The sequence below is a fragment of the Chiloscyllium plagiosum genome, chromosome 40, assembly GCF_004010195.1.
Source record: "Chiloscyllium plagiosum isolate BGI_BamShark_2017 chromosome 40, ASM401019v2, whole genome shotgun sequence".
NCBI classification, from domain to species: domain Eukaryota; kingdom Metazoa; phylum Chordata; class Chondrichthyes; order Orectolobiformes; family Hemiscylliidae; genus Chiloscyllium; species Chiloscyllium plagiosum.
In genome coordinates, this window is record NC_057749.1 from 16,516,677 (window position 1) to 16,532,399 (window position 15,723).

The window sequence follows — 15,723 nt, forward strand, 5'->3', positions numbered from 1 at the left end:
CCCAGCACCGATCCTTGTGGCACTCCACTGGTCATAGGCCTCCAGTCTGGAAAACAATCCTCCACCACCACCCTCTGTCTTCTACCTTTGAGCCAGTTCTGTATCCAAATGGCTAGTTCTCCCTGTATTCCATGAGATCTAACCTTGCTAATCAGTCTCCCATGGGTCTTTAAAGTTGTGGAAGGGTTCAATAAAGCAAAGGTACAGATATTTCCACTTGTTTTCCTTTTTGTTGTACTTGGTCACATCACTAATAGGTCAAAAAATTTAAGAGGAATGTTTTTTAACAGAGGAAGTGGTGAGAATGTGAGACTTTCTGTCACATGGAATGGTTAAAGCAGTTACTGTGGAAGGAAATGAAATACATACAGAAAGGAATAGAGAGATAAGGGACTGTTGAGGGAGGTAGTAATGTGTGGACAGAATCTTTTGTTGTGTATTAACACTGGCACGAATTGTTTGGACTGAATAGTTCACTTACATATGTAGATTCTATGTAACACACACAAGTACTCTTTAGAAACCCACATCCTTAATTTTCCTGAGAGAATTTCAGCTCATTATTAAATGTCTGCCTAATCCATTGCAATGACCCAATTTATAAGTTAAAATGGTTCACAGTATAGCTGCTGCTTTACAACAGAGAAATTAGATTTATGTTATGTATTTCTTTTAACTGCAGGTTCAAACAAAATATCACAGATGACTACCTCCTTTATATTGTTAGTTATTTTGAGCAAATGTTGGATCATTTGCTAGGATTTGAGAAGTTGTATGGGCTACTGTTCCTACTTCTTATGTTAAACAAATCACACATCAGGTTATAGTCCAACAGGTTTATTTGGAAACACTAGCTTTCAAAGGTTTCTTGAGGAAGAAGCAGTGCTTCGAAAGCTAGTGTTTCCAAATAAAACTGTTGGACTATAACCTGACGTTGTGTGATTTTTAACTTTGTCCATCCAGTTCAACACGGTCACCTCCAAGTCATGGCTACTTCTTATGTACTCACTTTCAAAAGGGAATGGATAAGGACTTGAATGGAAGCAAAGCTACAAAGTCACAACAGAATAGAACATCTTTATTGTCAGTTGTATTCCATTGTAGAAATACAGTGAAAAGCCTTTACAAAGTCTGCCTCTGATTTTTAGTTACAAGTATGTAGTACAAATCTTGGATACAAAAGTGAAATAAAAAGTAGTTGCATTACTTTACAGAGTTTAAAAAGTAAGTTAGAAATAAGACATTGTTAAATGATTGACATTAGAGTCAGGTAAAAAATTTCAAATAAACATTGCGTTTTAGCAGCTCAGCACAGGGCCTCCACATGTTTTCTGACCAACCACACCAGACCTCAGTCCAACAGCCGTCCCCCCTCTGTGATCCAAGCCTCCGGTCAGCTCTGTACTAGCGCTCAGCTGCTCCAAGGTAAGTTTGAAGGAAAGACATTTACAGGTGCACCATAGAAAGCATACTAGCCAGGTGCGTGGTATGGCAACTGTTCTGCCCACGACTGTAAGAAACTACAGAAAGTTGTGTGCACAGCACAGACCATCACAGAAGCCAACCTCCCATCCATGGACTCCATTTGCACATCTGAATGCTGCGGAAAAGCTGCCAACCTCATTCAAGACCCTTCCCACCCCGGTAATGCTCTCTGACAACTCCTTCTGTCAGGCAGAAGGTAGAGGTTTGAACACAGGCATCAGCAGTTTCAAGAGCAGCTTCTTCCCGGCTATTAGACTGATGAATTGACTTACTCCAAATAATGTTGATCTTGTTAATGTTGATCTTGCTTTGTGCACCTCCTTTGCAGCTGTAACCCTGTATGCCTCACTCTGTCAAAGCACCCTATGATCTGCCTGTAATGCTTGCAAACAAAGTTTTACACTGTACTTAGGTACACATGACAATAAATCAAAACAATCAAATCAAGATTTGATTTCAGAAGTGGTTTCTTTTTCTAGAAGACTTTCATCATCATGGATCTTTCCTCCACACATCAGACACATATCTCCCTCTTTTGTCACTGCTGTTCTCACTGGGCAGATTCTCCAGATGTTTACCCAAACGGTAATCATTGATAGACGATGCAAGACAGTGAGGGTCAGGATATTCCATCTTGGCAGTACAGCAAAGGCCAACCCTATTAAAGGAACAGAAAAGATACACTACTGCAGGCCGCTCAGCCCATTGCTCCCGTCGTGACTATTTGCTACACACGCATACTCTTTCCTTGTGCCTTTGTAACTTTGCTTCCCTTCAAGTCCTTATCAAATTCCCTTTTGAAAGCAAGTACATAATAGGAAAAGTAGCCGGACTACTCCTCAAGCTTGCTCCACCATCCAATGGTCATGGCTGATCGTTTGCATGAGCACATTCTTGTGCCATCTCATAAGTTCTCGACTTTTTTAGTACCCAAAAAGCTCATCAATTTTGGTTTTGAAAACACTCAGTGACGGAGTACTCATTGCCCTCTAGACTAAATGGTTCAAAAAATTCAGTCTCGTGGACAGATTGCTCGACTCGGTCTTAAATAGCCAATCCCTCATTCTTACAAAATGTTCCATCCTTCTGGAAGCCCCGGATAGGGAAGCAGTTACTGGTGAACCTGCTTCTGCTGCTATTTCAGGCAATGTTGTCCAGATTGTAATAACTTGGGTGTAAAACTATTTTCTCCAAATCTATCGAAGCCTCCACTCTGAACAAATGCAGTGTTAAAAATAATTCATGCTACCTCTGTATCACTTGCCAATGACTGTAAACCTCTAACACCTGGTTACCACAGCTTTCAGTACCTTATTGCCCTCAGCAAACACACGCTCCCACATAGGAACTAGACTAGGAAACCTAAATGATTTGTTCCCTCCTAATAATCCAATCAACCCTATAGGGCCCTGATGTCAGGTAACTCAGTAGATGCTAAAAATAGGGAATTTCCTGGGTCAGTAATGGTGCACACAATGGAGAAAATTGTAAAGAAATATGCATACAGCAAACTTCATAAATTTTTGGACATGGAACAATACCAGCATTCCTTCATCATCACTGGATTAAAATGCTGGAGCATTGAGATCATACCTGCACTGTACAGACTGCAGGAATTCACATAGAGAGACTCATCTCAATCTTGTCAAGAGGAAGCAAGTATGGGTAATAGATTCCAGCTTTGACAGAGATACCCTAACCTATGAATGAATCCAAAACAAAATTCTCATGGAGGTGGCTGTTTATCAACCTGCATTCCTAAATTTCCCCATTCAACAAAAGCAATGGAGATACAGTGGATTTTTTCACCCAACGATGCTTTGTGTGCATGTCTGTGTGTGGGTGTGTAGCAACACTTGGGATTTCAACATGTGCAAAGTAAGTTTCTTCACTTTTTAAAAGAGTTGGATAAGTCTCTCAGCTAATAACAGTGTGAACAGAGACTGAAACTAATGGGTGGAAGATGCAGCTAGGCTATCAGAAGAATCATCCCAAGGGTAAATAAGCATCATTGAATATGGGAAGAGGGAAATGCAAAGCCATTCAGGAGCAATAAAACAAAGTGCTGGAGGAAATATTCAATAGGTCAGGCATCAATGGACAGGAGCAATGGTGTTTTCAGAGAATAGATTCCAAATAAGATTTACAAAAAGCTAAAATCTATTCCTATTGGCATTTGCTCGTTTGCTGTAAAACACCACCAGTTATATGGTGTAACTATTTATGGGTAGAGGTGCAAAACAGTCAAGTGCTGCTCAAAATGAGCAGTACTGTCCCAACATAAATGCTGGAATTTATTGAGTTAAGGGCTCGATCAGGGCCACTAATCAGGGATATCATCATCCTGGGTTCTGCAGCTCATTGATATGCAGTGAACATGGATACAAGTCAGAGAGATGGATGAAAATTTTAGCCAATATATCAGCACCGACGCAGGGCTGTCAGATATAGTACACAATGCTGACGTTTTGTTTTTAAGTTTGCATGGGGATATGTTCCAACGTTGAGTTGATTAAACTACTGTCCTTAATGCCCAATAAATCACGAGGGATTAAGAACAAGAAGCTGGCAATCATCTCGACGCTGAGAAATATTTCAGGCAGGATCCATAAATATTAATCTGGTACTACACTGGTTCTTGATTTGCTTACTGCAAACATTGAAAATGGATATTAATTTTATAGATGACAATTACAAAAGCATAAAGCAGTCAGCAAAAATCAGTTTATGCCTGAATATTCACCAATAAATGAAATATTAGCAAACTAGATTTATGCTGTCTTCAATTTTTCACCTATTCATTCTTTTGTGAGATGTGGGTTTCACTGGCAAGGCCAGCATTCATTTCCCATTCTTAAGCGTCCCCTGAACTGAGTGGGTTTCTAGGCCATTTCAGAGGACAGTTAAGAGTCAAACACGTCACTGCAAGACTGTAGTCACATGTAGAACAGACTTGGCAAAGATAGCAGATTTCCTTCACCAAGGACACCATTGAACGGGATAGGCTTTTATGATGATCAATGAAAATTGTCACACTTTCAATTCCAGATTTTTAACAAATTCATCGAGCACCTGATAGGCGTACGCGTGAGAGAGGTTTGATGAACCCATGTCATAGAGTCAGAGAAGTACAACACAGAAACAGACCCTTCGGTCCAATGCATCCATGCCGACCAAATATCCCAACCCAATCTAGTCCCACCTGCCTACACCTGGCCCATATCCCTCCAAACCCTTCCCATTCATATACTCATCCAGTTGCCTTTTAAATGTTACAATTGTACTAGCCTCCACCACTTCCTCTGGCAGCTCATTCCATACATGTACCACCCTCTTCGTGAAAACGTTGCTCCCTTGGGTCTCTTTCATCTTTCCCCTCTTACCCTAAACCTATGCTCTCTAGTTCTGGACTCCCCCCAACCGAGGGAAAAGACGTTCTATTTATCGTATCCATGCCCCTCAAATTTTATAAACCTCTATAAAGATTGCTCTTCAGCCTCCGATGCTCGGGGAAATTAGCCCTGGCCTATTCAACCTCTCCCTAAAGCTCAAATCCTCCAACCCTAGCAACATCCTTGCAAATCTTTTCTGAACACTTTAAAGTTTCACAACATCTTTGTGATAGGTGAGAGACCAGAATTGCATGCAATATTTCAACAGTGGCCTAACCAATGTCCTGTACAGCCGCAACACGTCGTCCCAACATGACCAATAAAGGAAAGCATACCAAATGCCTTCTTCACTATCCTGTCTACCTGCGGCTCTACTTTCAAGGAGGTATGAATCTGCACTCCAAGGTCTCTTTGTTCAGCAACACTCCCTAGGACCTTACCATTAATTGTATAAGTCCTGCTAAGATTTGCTTTCCCAAAATGCAGCACCCGCATTTATCTAAATTAAACTCCATCTGCTACTTCTCAGCCCATTGGCCCATCTGGTCAAGATCCTGTTGTAATCTGAGGTGACCTTCTTTGCTGTCCACTACACGTCCAATTTTGGTGTCATCTGCAAATTTACTAACTATACCTCTTATGCTCACACCCAAACCATTTATATAAATGATGAAAGATGTCCCCAGGGCTCCCAGATTATTAGAACAGTGACATTACCACTATGCTAATACTACTGCCTCCCACTGTGTCCATTCGCCAATGCTTGCAGTGGAAGTGGTGCAATTAAACTGAAGCCCATTTTTGCTCGACAGGCAAATAGATAGATTTCAATAGGTTGCTGGATAACGAGCACAAGCAATGCCAGCTGATTTCCTCCACCCTCCCATTATGGGAAATAAGGGAGACAATAGTTGGGCTGCATTTGGTGTCAGCTAACAGAATAGATTGGGATGCAGTTCAGCCCCTTTCCTGATCTGTGTATGTAAAAGAACTGCATGATAAGTTACTCCAACGACAACAAACACAAAATGCTGTCAATGCTCAACAGATCAGACAACCTCTGTGGAGAAAGTGGTCAGTAACCTTTCATCAGCAATTGTAACCATTAGCTGTCTCCCTCTGCACAGGAACTGCCCAATATGCTGAATATTCCCAGCATTTTCTGGTTTCATTAGAGTTCCAGCACCTGCAGTATTTCACTTTTATATTCAAGTAGCTGCTCTAAGGACCTCCAAACGTGCACACAGAACAGAAGCTTACAATTTACAACAGAGGTCAGTTTCTGTAATGTTTTATTTGATGACTTTGTGTTTAGAATTTACAGCAGTTGAGTTTTTCTCCCCCTCTTAACAGAAATTTTGATATCTGACAAGTGGACAATTCTTCAATCTTAATGCGGTAGGGCACAGACTGAAGACATGCCAGGTCTAATCAGTATCATGAAACCTTTTACATATAGACAAAAGGTGAACCTGATATAGGTCAGGAGCATATACTATTAAACACAGTTTTAGATTTCTGTAAAATAATCCCTATAACTAAAGGATGTCACAATAATAACAAATGACAATAGCAAACAGTCTGCAAATGTTTATACATTGAATGCATAGTGTCATGGCAGCACATAATTACAGGTATTTTCCTAATCAACTTATTCAGAGATGTCATGACACAGCTCTGGTGCAGATGGGATTTGAGCCACCTACCTAGCCCAATGCTAGAGCACTACCAGTGCCACAAGACCTTGGTAGCCAAATCTTAATTCATAACCTGCTTGCTACACCTGTGACAGCCCTGCTGCCCCTTTCCTCATGTACCACCACAGTGCTATATAACTCATACGTCCCCTAAACATCACGTCCACCTGGAGAGGTTGAGTCCCTGGCTCATTGGTATTTTCCCCCATAGTTCAAGTAGGTATGTCACAACTGCTCACACCTACTACTAACCTTAATTAACAGTTATGATCAGTGCATGGAAAAAGTTGTTTCACATTGCTGGATTAAATTAATTTCAAGAATACACAGGTGCGTTTTGACACTGACGTTTTACTCAGAATATGATAACTTTACAATGCAAAAAAATCTGTTCAACAGTAGTTTTAATTTCAGGTCTAAATTATTTCCATGATATTTCCAAAATGTTCACAGAATTTTTCTTCATTTTATGCTGGTAATTTCCAACAGTCAGTTATCCAAATGTTCCACGGTAGCTGTCAACATTCTTTTTAAGACAACCAACTGATCACTTCCAAAACATTCAAATCCCTTTTGTTGTAAAAGGCAGACCTTCAAAAATGTTGATTTCAGGGCTACTGCACAAGGACAAGAGAGATGAATTGATCACATTGCACTAAAAGAAGAATGCCTGAATGTTGAAAACCAGACATAGAAATGCTGAAAGCACAAAGTGAATCCTTCAACATTCTGAAGGAAAGTTTCAGTTGGAGAACTTTGATAGCAGTGGCACAGCCATTCCAGAACACCGACTTGCATTCCCTCAATCAGGTCAGTGGTTGCATTTTCTACTTTGGTCTCCACTCACATTTCTGCAGATCATTACTCTCCAATGCAAATATTTCAAAGCGACTCTTTCCGCCACTAAGTTCGGAACACGCAGCAAAACTAGAGATTATTGCACAAATACCCTAAGAAATGTGTATGAATGAAGCCAACGTGTTTAAGTGTTCCAGAACAGTTACAGGTTCAGTCAAATCTCAGGGGACAATTCTTAAAAGGAATAACTAAATGTTAACGGCATATTGCATTGGCTCCAAAATATTTACACAAAATACATGAGAAAGCAAGAGTCTCTGGCTAATAAGGAGTTTAAGTTCAGTTGCTGTTACATCTATCTGCAACAGAAAAAATACTTTAAAAAGACCACCCTGTCTTGCTTTCAAGTGTTATGATTCTTCATTGAGAAGTCCATTGCCAGCCTTGTTGTGATGTTTAACTGCATATTAGTCAGATCTGAATACAGGTTTTCTTTGCCTGCTCAGGTTGGTTTGCAGACTTGGCCATTGAATGATTATGAATACGCAGACTGCCTCAAAGCCTTTGCACACCAGTGTTACATTCACACTCATCTTTGTTCTGGATTGCTTGGTTTTTGCATTACAAGCAAAGCCCCTGCTCCTTTCAGATGCCAAAGATTCTATTTTGTCATTTTTAAGGTTGAGTTGACAATGAAATCAGGGTTGCTTATATACCATTGTAGTGGTATATGCACAAATTGTACCTACACCTTTTTTTCTTTTAAAAGTGCATTGATAATGGGGTATCATTGCTGTGCTTTCACTGCACATGCAATCTGAAGTCCATGAGTCACAAATTCAGATGCCAGTAAATCTGTCCTCAGTTCCACATTTTGTAGCGCTAACCACATCAGCCCCACCACTCCGTCATCCTCCCTCCCCCAGGGGTTTATGGATTGAAGGACCAACAGTTTGTGTTGCAGCTGGTTGGTATCTTATTTCCTAGCTTTAAGTATGGAAGCGCTGGACTGTTATTCAAACCAGCCGGATGCGAAATGTGGAAATCTCCATCGGCCTCATGGAGACGAAGCTGTTGTTGAAGGGCTCAGTGGGGTACAGGAGGGACAAAGACACTGGCTGCACGCTCTGAATATCCAAGCCCTGAAAGAGACCCTCCAGTGATAGCTGCAGCAGAAAGAGAAGAGGCATGTAAGGTTGCAATCAACTTTTCCTTCAAGTCAAGCATCCAGTCAGAAATTATATTGAGTGACGTGAACCAAACAAAATGTACTGGTAAGGTTTTATAAGTTGCAAGACTCCCTCAAAAATTCTCTCTCTATTGTTCATGACAGGACCAGCACCCACCCATCAATTTCATATCAAGCTGAGACACATGCACTGGAGTAGATGTTGTTGTCAGCTGAAATCCCATGGATGCCCATTGTTAAGTAGCAGAACTGACATGTGGGGAGCAGGAAGCTCTGGTTAATTATTTTTCTCAACTCCAGTATCCTTATTAGGCTGAGGGGACACGGGAGAATGGAGGAGAGAATGAGACACATTGGATTGCTACAGAGAGCTGTCAGATTTAATGGTCTGAATGGCCTCCATGCATAAAACTGAATCTTAACCAACCCATGTCATAAAAACAAATATTACCTAAAGTAGAGTGAAAAGCTCAGTATCAGGTGTTTCATACCTTGCCCTGGGTGGTACTGCAATTGAAACCCAGGTTCTTGGCCTCCAGCCCACAGTCAAATCCTTTCCGATGTAGAATTAGCGCCAACTCTAACCCGGGAGCAGAAATCACCTGCAACATAAATGACAGAGAGAATCATACAGCAACTGACTCACATTTCAAATCACAGCAGCCTGAGATCTGTTGCAAATTTGAAGTCAATTTTGTTCCACTGCTGCAGAGCTTAACAGCACTTGACAAAATCACAAACCCAGATAGCCAGGGTCTGGTGTTGAACGTAACTGCATCTTAGGAGGACAAAAGCTCCAAATTTCCAATCTGCAGAACCAACACTGCTCAGTGCTATTGGGAAAAAAAGAGAAATTAGTTAAGTTGCAGCACTGACGGCCGTTGCCAATCCACCATAACCTCTCACCTCAGACTGTAAGGTCCTCATATTAAGCATGTGGAAGTCACAGGGTATAGGAGCTGCAAGTGGACGCCAGCTTCTGATGGGTGGAACAGTCTGTGGCCTTGGAGTAACTGGCATCGCCAGAACCTCATGGTTCAGGTGCATCAAGGTCATGTGACTTAGCAGGGAGGGAAAGCTCACAGGCTGACTATCCTGAACCTGTAGAAATAGAAATAAGCCAGCCTCAGTTTGCTGTTGATCTGAGATTACCTGGTTATGCAAGAGGCTGACATAAAAGTGAGCCTGAGAGACTTAACATTTCACAAGTGCTTCAACAAATTCCCCCCTTAGTCCATCAGTGCAGGTCTCTCGGGAGACAAATGGTTCCATGGGTTAAATCATTCACTTGGTCATCTGAGCATGAGTCCAGGCCTAAGTTTTGAGCTTCAAGATGGATTTGGGACAGTTTTACTCAAGCTAAAGTATCAGGGCAGACAACTTATAAAATAAAAATTAATCATGCTCCCATCAATTTTCAGATTTACAAGTTGCTGACACTAAGATGTCAGAGTTCTGATTTTAAGCTTTACCTCTTAATGAGGAAACACCAAGAATCTACATGTATGAAATTCCAAAGCTTTAAACAGAACAAACCAGACAGTAAGAGATAATGATAGGGGATGGAATAGCTGAAATTTTGATGTCTAGATGGACAGGTCTGATGGGTCACAACATGGCTCACTGACATAGTTAACACTCAAATAAATGCCAAAAGGCTTTTAAACATGGCCACCACCAATCTCTCCTTCATTCAATATCCACATACAATACATAGGATAGAGTTCAAGAGGAGAAGCCACAACTGATGTTTTACCTTCCCTCAGCTCAAAAGGACACAGAACTAATTATAGTAAGCGAAGCAATAACAGACTAAGATCATGTTACCTATTGTGGTATTGAGAGAAACAAATACATCTGCCTTTTGAATAAATCAGGTACCAGAACAGAAAACCAGCCAGTTCCAATCAAAGAGAATGGGTACTTTATTAGGCTGGAATTTGGCTCAAAGTAGGGCATACTCAATAGAAACTAAATGACGTAGCATGGACTCTGACTAGCATAGTCTATTTGAAAGAACTGTTCAGTATATAAGGCAGATTTATTGTTGTCAGGCATTGTGCCATAACACAGACCAGTTCAGAGCCTTACTTTGAGCACTGATGGACCTGCTCACTCATGATGCTCTGGGCCAGAGAACAAGCAGTAACGTAGTACTATTGCAGACCTACCCCTAAATAACCCCTCTGAAAAAACCCTTTGTTCTTCTGTAGCTTCCTTGCCTGGATCTCATCTAACGTGCTCCATCAACTCCAAAAACATGGGCAGCAGGGAATCAGAAGTGGATAAGAAGCAGTGTGCACTGAGACAATATATAAACAGCTTGAGTTACAGAATGTACTGTGAGGTGCTTAATTTTTGTTAGCGTTTTCACCTCATTAATGGCTCATTATTCTGGGTCAGCAGTGCCCACTGATCAATAAGATGTGAACACTCTCAGTCTAGATCACAGATGAGCCAACTAATGTTATCAGGCGAGGACTACAGATGCTGGAGATCAGACTGGTGCTAGAAAAGCACAGCAGGTCAGACAGCATCCGAGGAGCAGGAAAATCGACGTTTCGGGCAAAAGTCCTTCATCCGGAATGATAGCTCTCATTCCTGATGAAGGGCTCTTGCCCGAAACGTCGATTTTCCTGCTCCTTGGATGCTACCTGACCTGCTGTGCTTTTCCAGCACCACTCTAATCTAGACTCTCATGTTCTTATCAGTCTCTCTCGCTCTCTCTCACATACTTTTCAGGAAGTTCCTGAACAGCAATCAGAGACTAGAAGACTGCAACCCTGGTTGATTTAAGCACATAAGCCCAGATGAGCTCCTGGTTAACAAATGAAACAAGACAGTTTATAGAGCGCTCACACAGATAGACAGCGACAACTACGAGCTACATTTCATACTGCAGCTATGACTCACAGCACAGAGGTGGTCAAAGTTAATTTACAGATTACACTTTGACCCGGCCTCCTCTCTAAAAGGTTACCTCATGGGTGCTGGTCCTGCAAAGGATGGAAGCTGAGAGTGCCTGCAAGATGGAGTGCAGCCTTGACAGAAAGCCAATGTGCTGAAGAGGAGCAATGGGAATGGAGAAAACGATGAACATGAAGGAATGGGCAAGTATAACCATCTATTTATAACCCACAGACATGGAATAATTACACATGTACACTAGCATAAAAATACTACAGGTACCACACATTGCAAGCCCACACACATTTCTCAGCTTACAATCTGCATGGACACTATACCACAGATACGGCACTACACCAACACTAAGCAGGAGTGTACACTGCAGCACACAGACACACACTTGCCTCACAAATACACCCCACCCCACCAGATGCTCATCAGCCACTCACCCTACAGATGAGATCATTTATATGCTCACACTTGAATACAAACAGCACTGGTATCACATATGCACATACATGCAACTCATCACAAGACTCTCATGTTCCCACTCCCTGCAAACTTCCTTGCCAGTCCTGCTGACCACAAACCAGGCTACCCACTCCACAGGTTAAGAAAGTAACAAGCACAGGGTCGAAGCATCCGCAGACACACTGGGTACCATCCCAATCTCTACAGGTGCATACACACATAGCGCATCATAAATATACACACACCACTGCATGTCTCCCCACCAGCCAATACATCGACACTGTGCACTGCACAACTCAGCCTCTCGTGCGCATGCACACATACCCACATCAACATAAAAACGACCTTCCTTATCCACCCTACCCCTCATTCACCAATGTCCACAGTTAGTCCTGTTGATTCTTGCTGTGGAAGTTTAATGGGTATCTCAGCCCTCTGGAATCTTGCAAGCATCAGTGCTCAGTAAGGGCAGGCTATCTGGTTGTAAGCAGGCATACAGTTAAACCCAATTTTGTCCTCACCTGAAATGCAAACTTTCCCATGGGAGTCACTGGAAGGGAAGTGCTGGCTATATCATTCCTGAAGAAGGGCCTGTGCCCGAAACGTCGAATCTCCTGTTCCCTGGATGCTGCCTGACCTGCTGTGCTGTTCCAGCAATAAAGTTTCAACTATATTATTTCACCCCTTTACAATCTGGACCAATGATGCCCTAAGCTGAGATCTGCTAATTTATCCCAGAACTTGGTTTCGACCCAAGATCTCTGGGCTGCAGTGGTGAAACAGCAAATCCAATGGTGCCTTCAACTGGACTGCCACTGCAAATAAAACCACTCCTCTAGTATGTAAATCATAGACTAAGATCACATACAAGCAGGGGTTAAAAACAATTTAGTACTTTGTTTGATGCTGATCTCTTCTCCAGCAAGATACGGAATCTGTTGCAGGTCACTTTGTTGTCTTTTAGTCCTTGTCCCAAGCCCCGGTTGTCATCCTGCATGAGACGACGATCCAGAATGACCTCCAATTCACCTGGGAATGACAGGACAAGAGATCCATTCAGCATTAAGGAGGAGTGAATGAAGGCGGTGTTTCTTTCTCAACTATAGTTTCTAGCCTCAGGGCTTGTCATCCATGTTCTCCATAGGACTCCTTACTTTTAACCCCAACAGCAGTGTCACTCTCACTAAAATCCCCCCACCCTGATGGTTATTATCCACAAACTGATTCCTTGGGTCTCGACGAGTACAGGAGATGGAGAATTTGGGGGTTTCCACAGGTCCAATCCTGCTGTTACTCAATATCCAACCAGACACACTCTCACAACCAAGTCACTGGCAAGCAGGAAGCCTGTAACATTCTACAGAGAATTCTTTTTGTTACATCTTTGCTTTGCTCAGCCATGGCTGAAATCAGATGGAAACTGCAGCCTGTGGTCCAGAGGAGGTGGTTGCTGGCAAGAAGTGCTGAGTCAGTAGAAACTAAAACTGATCACCTCTCCCCAAAATGTTCCAGTCTGTTTCACCTTGAGCCCCTCCCAAGACAGAAATAACTTTCCAAAATAAAACATGTCAGTTAAAGTCTAAATTATAAATTTGTAGAATCAAGGTCTAATTAGAAATAACCCCAAACCCCATGATTAGAAGAAATGAGGAGAATAGAATGCCCTGTTAACTTCCTCTGACATTCACTGGGCTGCTATTTCCATTCACAGAGTAATGCTGGATTTGCGAGGATTGCATTTATCATGTTGCTGTGGGGCTGGAGAACAACAATTACTCTAAGAGGCACTGCCAGCAAATCAATTAGGATACAACCAGTTTGCTCACCATTGTGAATACTCGACACACCCAGAGACTGTGCAGCATGTAGTGTCAGGCGGAATCGATCATCCTGAATGTAGGCCATGGTTGACATCGGGTAGAAGTTGGCCTGAAGGGGCAACTTCTGAAAATATTTTCTCGCTTGAATCTACAGGAAGCAATAAAAAAGCTTAAGAACAAGTTGAGATCGATCCACAGTGCTGCAGAAAGATGACCTTGTTTTAAGTATAAGCACATTTTCCAAGACCAAACACAAGCAAATGAAATGGGAACAGATGGCCATTTGGCCCCCGAACCTGATCTGCCATTTAGTAAGATCTGGCTGATCTGTTTGTTTTGAATTCCACATTTCCATCAGCACAGATAACCTCAGCTTCCCTGATTAACAAGAATTTACTCACTTCTGCCTTCAGAGTCAAGAGAAATTAGGAACTTAAGGCTTATGCCTGAAACGTCGATTTCCCTGTTCTTCGGATGCTGCCTAACCTGCTGTGCTTTTCCAGCACCAGACTCTCAACTCTGATCTCCAGTGCCTGCAGTCTTCACTTTCTCCCACCCCTGCCTTCACGATAATTAATGACCCATCCTCCTTCACCTGGACGCAGAGAGTTTCAAATTGGCTCAAAGATTCACCTCAGCTGTCCTAAAAGGACTAGCTCCAGTTTTAAAACAGTGCCATCCCCCACCCTGATACTGGACTCAAACTAGAGGAAACACCCTTTCCATTTTCACTTTGTCAAGATCATTCAGAATCATATACACTTCGACCAAGTCACCCTTAAACACTTCTAAGCTCAAGTTGAAACAAACTCAATCTGTCCAACCTTTCCTCATAAGATAACACACTTACTCCAGATATTAACCTAGCAAGTTTCCCTCCAACCACCTCCATTTACATCTTCCCATGAATAAGGATGCCAAAACTTCAGCCAGGTGTGATTTCACTGATGCATGGTATAAATCCAAAAATGCTTAGCTTCAGTTATGTTTAATCCCTCTCATTGTGAAGGGCAGCATTCTATTAACATTCTTGATTACCATTTGTATTAAATGTATTAACATTTTGTCACTCATGCACTAGAACATGAAGATCTTTCTGATCCTCAGGCCAACTTCTACCCGATGTCAACCATGGCCTACATTCAGGATGATCGATTCCGCCTGACACTACATGCTGCACAGTCTCTGGGTGCTCACTTAAAATTTTCTACAAATGTGAACTTCATATTTTCCCCCATTATAGAACATCTGCCAGAATGGTGCCCAATGGCTCAACATATCTAGGTGTGCCTGCAAACTATTCTTCATTGTAGTTTATTTGCCTACCTATCTTGACGTTGTACATGCACTTAGTTCCGTGCTTTTGTTTCACTTATACCATATATTATATCTTAATACTCCCTAAAAACTGATGCATTAAAGAAATGCTCCAAATAGCATTACCAATCCCGTTCCACCCCCCCGCTTCAAAACACAAATTTTAACTTCAGAAATCAGAAGACCTTTCAATGCAAAACACCACCAGGGCCCTGTCAGGTAACATGGTGGATGTGTGGATATTATAGTGGGTGAAGATACTGGGTGAGGTGCAAATGGGAGATAGAGGTTGGGTGTCATTGATACACCGTGGCCACAAAATGTAGATTTAGGTCAGTGTATTCAGGACATTGTGAAGAGATGTTTTAATCACATTGTTTGTTTATGTTCAGTAGTGATTATCACTCCCAATCAGCAAGAATTGCATGGTTTACAACCCTCTCCAAGACTTGATATTTCTGATTTACCAATATGATCTGGTCCAGGTGTACAATGGATAACATTTACTGTGCATTATTAGTGAAAAAGTTGTGTATCTGGAAGACAAAAACTCTAATTTTTGATTTTTAGTTCTGACTTCAGCTCCCAACTTCCCCCACCCCATTCCCCAAACCCTCATCTCTGCCATTATTTTGACCCGAATTTAT

General features: G+C 41.9%; 1 protein-coding gene across 2 annotated transcripts in view; it reads right to left on the bottom strand.

The window, feature by feature from the left end:
• Window positions 1-6,905: 6,905 nt before the first annotated feature.
• The window catches only part of man2a2 (mannosidase, alpha, class 2A, member 2), a 36,168-nt gene continuing 27,350 nt past the window's right edge, over window positions 6,906-15,723 (bottom strand). The window contains exons 18-23 of one of the 2 annotated variants that reach the window (XM_043680481.1): window positions 13,766-13,907; window positions 12,835-12,968; window positions 11,542-11,622; window positions 9,468-9,662; window positions 9,053-9,163; window positions 6,906-8,538 (exon numbers count right to left, since the gene is read on the bottom strand). In XM_043680481.1, coding sequence (XP_043536416.1) covers window positions 8,389-8,538; window positions 9,053-9,163; window positions 9,468-9,662; window positions 11,542-11,622; window positions 12,835-12,968; window positions 13,766-13,907 — 813 coding nt within the window. In that variant the 3' untranslated portion in view covers window positions 6,906-8,388. The remainder of the gene's footprint in view (window positions 8,539-9,052; window positions 9,164-9,467; window positions 9,663-11,541; window positions 11,623-12,834; window positions 12,969-13,765; window positions 13,908-15,723) is intronic. The other variant, XM_043680482.1, reaches the window with a different exon arrangement.